The sequence below is a fragment of the Oncorhynchus mykiss genome, chromosome 12, assembly GCF_057628025.1.
Source record: "Oncorhynchus mykiss isolate SJ-2025 chromosome 12, ASM5762802v1, whole genome shotgun sequence".
In the NCBI taxonomy this organism is placed as follows: Eukaryota; Metazoa; Chordata; class Actinopteri; order Salmoniformes; family Salmonidae; genus Oncorhynchus; species Oncorhynchus mykiss.
Window position 1 is genome coordinate 88,098,276 of NC_143033.1, and position 9,232 is coordinate 88,107,507.

Consider the following 9,232-nt stretch of genomic DNA (forward strand, 5'->3'; position numbering starts at 1 on the left):
ATGAGTAACAGACATGTGCATGTAAGTACAAAATATGTTTCATGTTTATAAGCAGTTTATAAGTAGATTTTTTTAATTAACGCGTATCAAAGTTTGTTATTTGTTAAATTAGTGCTAAAGATTGTAAACATCCAAACCATTCATAATGATGTTGACTAAATAACAACTATTAAAGGTTAAACCATTCATAATGATGCTGACTAAATAACAACTATTAAAGGTTAAACCATTCATAATGATACTGACTAAATAACAACTATTAAAGGTTAAACCATTAATAATGATGCTGACTAAATAACAACTATTAAAGGTTAAACCATTCATAATCATGCTGACTAAATAACAACTATTAAAGGTTAAACCATTCATAATGATGCTGATTAAATAACAACTATTAAAGGTTAAACCATTCATAATGATGCTGACTAAATAACAACTATTAAAGGTTAAACCATTCATAACGATGTTGACTAAATAACAACTATTAAAGGTTAAACCATTCATAATGATGCTGACTAAATAACAACTATTAAAGGTTAAACCATTCATACTGATGCTGATTAAATAACAACTATTAAAGGTTAAACCATTCATAATGATGCTGACTAAATAACAACTATTAAAGGTTAAACCATTCATAACGATGCTGACTAAATAACAACTATTAAAGGTTAAACCATTCATAATGATGCTGACTAAATAACAACTATTAAAGGTTAAACCATTAATAATGATGCTGACTAAATAACAACTATTAAAGGTTAAACCATTAATAATGATGCTGACTAAATAACAACTATTAAAGGTTAAACCATTCATAACGATGCTGACTAAATAACAACTATTAAAGGTTAAACCATTCATAATGATGCTGACTAAATCACAACTATTAAAGGTTAAACCATTCATAATGATGCTGACTAAATAACAACTATTAAAGGTTAAACCATTCATAATGATGCTGACTAAATCACAACTATTAAAGGTTAAACCATTAATAATGATGCTGACTAATTAACAACTATTAAAGGTTAAACCATTCATACTGATGCTGAACACATAACAACTATTAATGAAGGTTAAACCTTTCATACTAATGCTGACTAAATAACAATGATTTTGAGTTAGGTAAAAATTAAAACATTATTATAAGAAAGGCATATTATAAAAAAGGTTCATACATGTTTATAGCAGTTATAAAGAATTGTACCAGCAAGATTTAGGTCAAATGTTCTAATTAAAAATAATAAATACATTTTCTATAATATATATTACATAACAGTTTCCTGAAGGTAAACAATATCGTAAAATATTCTAAGAAATAATAGATATGTGTATGATCACCCATCCACGACCATCTGAATGTGTTGCTATACTCATAGAACTGGTGTGTGGTTCTGGTGGGAGGTTTTTGTTATGGTGTGTATCACTGTGACTATATGGGGGCCACAGTGATATTACACCGTACAAAAACCCTTTGCTCCTGTATGGACTGAACAGGTCAAATAATTACACCCCAGGACAATGGTATCAATGTAAACCTAATGAAACCTCACCATAAACAGGATTCTGGCCATAGCCATGATATTTGGTTTTATACTGCAACACTTAAATCCATACATTTGCAAACAACTGTTACAAACTAACAATGGATACACCTTTTGTCAGAAACAATAATCCACCAACTCATAGATGAATATGATACTATAAGAGTCTTTAGTATTGTTATAATATATTGTATTAAGCATGGTTTTATGTTTCTTATACCTCACTGAGAGCAGACAGAGTTGTATGGAATCCATATGAAGATGTGAAGGAGGTGTTTTTGTGCTGGGGTATATCACTGTGATATGGGGTGGGGGGCACAGTGAAATGAGGCTGTACAAAAACCTCAGAGACAAAACCTGCATTATATCTGCATGAGGATTGGGACAATGGGGAGAAACCATACAATATTCTTCAAATGATCGTCTGATATTGATATAACCCCATTGTAAATTGTTTTACATTTTTTTAAAGTTTATTTTGATGGAGTGATGTCATGACATGGACCTGAGCATCATTTTTTTTTTATGTATACAAAACTGAATTCACAACATCTGTCCTCAAGAAATCAGGTGTATGATAATATTACAATATTGCATTATATTTTCATCTCTGTTGGATTCATTATCATGACTTTTAAGCTGCCTATTTAGGTGCAGGGTTTTTGTACAGGCAGTGAATGGAGACAGAGCACTGTGATGCTTTTGACTACTGGGGTAAAGGGACACAAGTCACCGTCTCAACAGGTAAGCAAACTTAAATGTATTATATCCATAGAATGTTTAATTTCCCCATTCTATTTTGTGTGTAGAAAGAACAGATTTTTGTCTTTTTCATTTTTCAGATGCAAAATGTAATTGAAAAGACCTGTTCGTAGTCCACTAAAGAAATGGTTTACATCAATTTGCCTATTTCCTTGAAAGTCAAATAGTTCCTCAAATTCTAGGTTCTGCTGTTGTAGAATAATGCAGATGTTTGTTTCCTAAAGTCTTATAAATAGAAACCCGTTCCTCAGAAATGTACAGTCTAAGAGAAAATGTTACATATTGTGGAAATTGACCAAGTGTGACTCTTTGACAATGTAGTATCTATTTAGATTTGTTTCTACAAACCAATGTACTTTGAAGTTATCAAGATCAGTTGAAACTGATTGCTGTAAAGAGGGTGGTTTTTGTATTGTTTGGCATATGCCCTTGTCACGCTGTGTATAGCTACTTTGACTATTGGGGGAAAGGAACAATGGTCACAGTCTCATCAGGTAAGCCATTGTTTTTGTGAGTTTTATTAATGCATTCAAATTGTTGTAGTTTGAAGATAAATCATGGTTTTATGGGGAAAAGTGGACATTACTACTTGGATAATGTTGTTAGTGTAGCACACCTAGAAAAAGCAGTATATTGTTTGTTCATCTGTCCACATACGTCTTTCACTTTTTGCGATTGATGTTTAATTAGATGATTATGTAGGCTTTGCTTTAGGTAAAAAATGACCATGTGAAAATGAAAATGTAGGCATTCATATTGGAGTCTAACACATAAACTGATTATAGGTAGAATAATAAAAGTTAATCTTAGTCTATACTGATTTGAGTATTAATTGTCATCACCTTAATCCATATAAATAATTAAATTAAAAATGTTTATTAGTGGAACAGTATGTTTTATTTGACAGTTCTGTTTTCACTGGTAAATGTGTCTACAATTTAATGTGTTAATGTGTATTTAATTGTGCCTTCCTGTATTACACCTTTTCTAAAATGTTTATTCTATTCTTCTGAGCCAGTGACTTTATGTTCATATTCTTATATTGTATTATTTCTTATTGTTGTTGCATTGTTGAGAAGGAACCTGAAAGTAAGTATTTGTAATACACTACATACAACTAATAAAAGTAGAAACATAGTGGTAGTTATACCTCAAAGAATACAAGACAGCCAACTACATGGAACTAAATGGTGCCTTATAGTGTAAGATTAAATGGACAAGTAGTTCTCAGGTTATACCTGTGTAATGACCATTTTACCATGGTAATTCCTAGTAGTTACCTGGTCATTTTGTACATTCAAATCAAGTGTTGCCTTTCTTTCTTTCTTGCAGCAGCCACAGCCCCCCCTACTCTACTCACTCTTATGAACTGTGGAACCCCTTCTAACGACATCTACAGCATCGGTTGTCTAGCTACCGGCTTTTCACCTTCCTCACTCACCTTCAAGTGGACAGACGCCAGCGGGAAAGCGCTGACGGACTTCGTCCAGTATCCGGCAGTCCAGAGTGGGGGAGCCTACATCGGAGTCAGTCAGGTCCGTGTGGCTAAGAACGTCTGGGAAAACTCAAAGTCTTTCAGTTGTTCTGTGGAACATCTTGGAAGTGACCAGACAGCAGTCATCAATAAACCAGGTAAGATCTGGTCATTAAATATATTTTCTTTATGACGTTGATTCTATTTTTCTAAAGATTACATTTGAATGTTTGTGATGTAAACTATTTATGTTTAGAAAACCTGATTATAAAATTATACTTGGTGTTTACCCTGGATGTCTTATTTCTATAAGGGGTTAAACTAACATGCATACATTTTCTTTACCTCCCGCTACACAGTCTCAAAGTCTCCATCAGTGTCTTTGCTTTCGGGGCCCATTGGCACCACCCAGTACCTGATGTGTATGATTGAAGATTTCACCCCCAATAAAGTCACTGTCACCTGGAAGAAAAATGACAAGGAGGTGGAGGGCCAGACCCCTACTGTAGGCCTACAGCCATCAGGCCTCTACTCAGCCAGCAGTCTGCTGAAGGTCAACAAAACTGAATGGAACAACAAGGTCAATTACAGCTGTGTGGTGCAGCACCAGGGAAAACCCACCATCAAGACAATCTCCAAAACAGGTCTGTACATAGGAGAAGACTGTACTACAAATAATGTCATGTTCACATTCAGTATATATATTATTTAGTGTAGTTCCTCATCAGTAATATATCCTGATTTTATACTGCTTCTCTCCCCTTTCAGAACCACTGACGGTGACTCTGAACCCACCGAGTGTGAAAAATGTGTTCATGGACAACCAAGCAGTGCTGGACTGTGTCATCAGTGGTACAGACCAGAACACAGTGGCTGGTACCACTATCACCTGGCAGGTCAACGGAAATAACGAGATGAAAAACATCGTTGAATCAAAGGGCAACCTGAACAGCAGGGTCAGTACTCTGACCATAGACCAGACAAGGTGGACCAATGTCAACAAAGTCCAGTGTTCTGCCATGAAGAGTGGCGAAGACACACCGGTCATTCAGGACCTCAGCTTCACCAAAGGAAGTAGGTCACTGAAACATCTCAATGTGGTTGTGATTAGTGGTCACATACTCCAGGTTCTGGAGAGGGAGACACAGGATGTGCAGACTTTTGCTCCAGCCCAACGCTAACATACCTGAGTCAGCAAATCAACTAATCACTAACTAATTATCACCTTTGCTTAGTTGAATCAGGTGTGTTAGTGCTGGACTGGAACAGAAACCTACACAGAACCAGGGTTAAGGACCACTAGGTTGATTTTAAACTGCTATTCACATACTGGTTTTCATATGTACCTACACATACATGAGTGTAACGTTTCTCCTTAAAATCAATCCTCTTGTAGGTCGAGCCCCTTCAGTGTCCGTTCACCTTCTCCCGGAGGAAGACACCAAGAAGGAGGGGGATGTGACTCTGGTGTGCCTGGTGGTCAGCCCGTCTCTCTGTGACGTCTACATCATGTGGAAGGAGGACAGCAGCGAGTACCAGGATGGGGTCACCAGCCCTCCTCAGAAAACCCCGGAAGGCAACTACTCTGTCACCAGTGTCTTCACCGTCAAAACAAATAAGTGGGAGGGAGACTCGGTTTTCACATGTGCCGTCAAGCACGGCTTGGACAACAACACAGCACCTCAGGAGAGGAGTGTGTCAAAGTCCATGGGTAACTCATGTGAAGACAAGTGATGTTAACCTGTGTGTTGTGTCATTGTGTCTCCTTATTGACTCCTCTGTGGGTCAGAATAGCCAATTACAACGTGTATCCCCTGTTATCCTCTATGATGTTTTCATTGTTGTCCTTGTTGAGTTAAAGTTAACATGTTAGTGTTGTCATTGTTTTGTTGACTGTAAGCATATTGCCAATTGTGATATTGTCCAGTCTAATGTGGTGTAAAATGTCAGTGCTATTGCACAGTCTTGTGTTGCCGTTGTTGTCCTTTGTCATTGTTCAATGTGTCTTCTTAATGTGGAGGCTGGCTAATAAACAATACCGCATATGAGATCACATGGTTTGATGTTCGTATATCAATTGCTTAAAGTCTTAGAAAATATACTGGTCTACTGTACATCAAACATAATGAAGACAATTGTCATGAAAAGACAACAGTACTAAATAGCCTACATAGTAGTATTATGCTTCCAGTAAGGTGGTCATAGATGTACTATTTAGTGTATTGGTGTAGTTTGACATAATGTGAGTGGGTGTGCATGATAATATTAGGCCAAGATATGAGTCTGCACAGATCAGTTTTATGTGTTCTCTGTGGGTTGATGTGTGTGTCTGTGTGTGTACATATCATTTGAACTCAATTAGCTGTATTTGTTAGAATATGATAAAGACTAATACAATACAGGTTTACAATACACAGACACACATGAACACGCATGAACACATACAAACACACATGAACACACAGACACACACACACAGACACACACACACGCAGAAACAAGTATACATACGTTCCTCACCACCTGTCTCTCTCCCTGTTCTCAGCGAACACCCTACTGACTGAGCCTGAGGCGGGCTTTGCTCTGAGCTGCACGGACAACGTTGAGGATGATTTCAGCAGCCTGTGGTCCACCACCTCCTCCTTTATCGTCCTCTTTCTTCTCTCCCTCACCTACAGCACAGTACTCAGCCTGGTCAAGGTACTGACACCACTTATTTTACGTGATTGTAGACTTCTGATGAAGGCCATTGGCAGCTGAAACGTCACAATTTTAAATAAAATAATTATTTATCAAGTGTTTAATTGAGTGTGAGCATTTCACTACACTAGCAATAACATCTGCTAAATATGTGTTTTTTTTACCTTTATTTAACTAGGCAAGTCAATAAGAACAAATTCTTATTTTCAATGACGGTGGGTTAACTGCCTATTCAGGGGCAGAACAACAGATTTGTACCTTGTCAGCTCGGGGATTTCAACTTGCAACCTTTCAGTTACTAGTCCAATGCTCTAACCACTAGGCTACCCTGCCGACCAATAACATCTGATTTGATTTGATTGAGAGCGAGAGTTGCTCCTTACTGAGGAGAAACTCTTTGTGGGCCAAAGGTAACCCACTTTGTTCCACTTTGTTGTCTGTTTATTGTAATAATCTGTATCTGTCTCTGCCTCTTTGCAGATGAAGCAGTGAAGAACACATGATGGACTGCAGAGATAGATGTGTCTAAATTAGAAAGATGGTTATGGCACAGTGTTCTTCAGTAATAATGTTATGTATATATCCAATTCATTATTGATTATGATTGATTCGTTTTGTTGATCTCAATATTATGCAAGCATTGTGGTGATGTGTTATTTTTCCTTCATTGATTTCTATTGTACACTATCATTAAATCTAAGTGTATCCTCTGATGTCTCTGTGATCTTTTTCACTGTAATAAAGTCTAAGATTTAGCTAGTCATTGTCTTTTTACTGAGACATTCACTGGATACTAATCCTGGGAGATATCCAAAAACATTACTGATTTCTGCTGGGAGTGTTTCTGCTTGGCAGAGTTATCTATGGAGCCAATGTACAGCTGTATTCCTTCACAGGACAGATTTAAACAACGTTGGGCTATATCTGTAATACTCAACTAAGACTTAAACATTCTGTTATCAGTTGATCTGAGGGGGTTTCTTGGTTCTCTAACTTGTCTAATAACAGTGTCATGCAAAAGCAGCTTCCTCTCTCTCTATCCCCTTGATACCACACCTGTGGCACTGAAACTGTCCAGCAACTGCCAGGGCCACAAATACACTTCCTTGAAAGAAGAGAAACACTGCATGTACGATAGCAACGCAACGCACACACACACACACACACACAAACACACACACACACACACACACACACACACACACACACACACACACACACACACACACACACACACACACACACACACACACACACACACACACACACACACACACACACACACACACACACATTGCAATTTAGAAGATTAACGCTGGAGTGATAAATGAGCAGACGATGGTGTGCAAGTAGAGATACTGGTGTGCAAAGAGCAGAAAAGTAAATAAAGACAATATGGGGATGAGGTAGGTAGATTGGGTGGGCTATTTACAGAGAGACTATGTACAGCTGCATCGATCGGTTAGCTGCTCAGATAGCTGATGTTTAAAGTTAGTGAGGGAAATATACGTCTCCAGCTTCAGCGATTTTTGCAATTCGTTCCAGTCACTGGCAGCAGAGAACTGGAAGGAAAGGCGGCCAAAGGAGGTGTTGGCTTTGGGGATGACCAGTGAGATATACCTGCTGGAGCACATGCTACGGGTGGGTGTCGTTATCGAGACCAGTGAGCTGAGATAAGGTGGAGCTTTACCTAGCATAGACTTATAGATGACCTGGAGCCAGTGGATCTGGCTACGAATATGTAGCGAGGGCCAGTCAACTAGAGCGTACAGGTCGCAGTGGTGGGTGGTATAAGGGGCTTTAGTAAAAAAACGGATGGCACTGTGATAGACTGCATCCAGTTTGCTGAGTAGAGTATTGGACGCTATTTTGTAGATGATATCTCCGAAGTCGAGGATCGGTAGGATAGTCAGTTTTACGAGGGTAAGTTTGGCGGCGTGAGTGAAGGAGGCTTTGTTGCGAAATATGAAGCCGATTCTAGATTTGATTTTGGATTGGAAATGTTTAATATGAGTCTGGAAGGATAGTTTACAGTCTAGCCAGACACCTAGGTATTTGTAGCTGCACAGAGTGGTGGGGGAGTTGTACAGGGTTAAACCACTGTGCCACATAGCGGGTCACAATGATACAGTCCATGACAAAAACCTACCACTTCTACCAAGCACAGAGTGTGAGAGTGCTGACACCTAAGGGACACAGACATATACATTCTGATTGTCTATAGGCAGTTAACCTACACGTGCTGGTACATTTATACACATTATCAACTCAAACAAATGTCCATACTCTTTAGGCCTACTTCAGAGAAGAACAACTTTAAAACAGACATACACTGAGGAACAACTACTTTTTATATACACTGTAAATCATGTGATCTAAAAATTAGCTTGAATTGAACTTCAATAGTAGATGTAAATGACACTGGATTGAAAAGACATTGTCGACATGGAGACATTGGAGGTTTCCGTCAGTTTAACTGAGGATTCTGTGGCTGTCTGTAACACGCATGCACGCACAAGCGCTAGCACACATGAACATTGTAATATTGTTGTATGGTGGTATTATACATGTTGTATTGTAGATATGTAGTGGTGTAATAATGTTTTATGATGTACTGCTTTATCTTTTGTTCTATATGTAATATAAGTGCCTTAATGTGTTTGGACCCCAGGAAGAGTGATGGGGATCCCTAATAAATACAAATACAAATACATGTGTTTTTGTAATGGTGTGAGTCACTGTGTACGGG

General features: G+C 38.0%; 1 gene segment (V, D, J or C); it reads left to right on the forward strand.

Annotated features, from left to right (window-relative positions):
* Positions 1-2,248: 2,248 nt before the first annotated feature.
* On the forward strand, positions 2,249-7,193 carry LOC110538699 (immunoglobulin heavy constant mu-like). The segment is given in 7 exon segments: positions 2,249-2,803; positions 3,642-3,941; positions 4,143-4,427; positions 4,552-4,857; positions 5,180-5,494; positions 6,329-6,483; positions 6,964-7,193. Coding segments are annotated over 7 exon segments (1,392 nt in total).
* Positions 7,194-9,232: the final 2,039 nt, after the last annotated feature.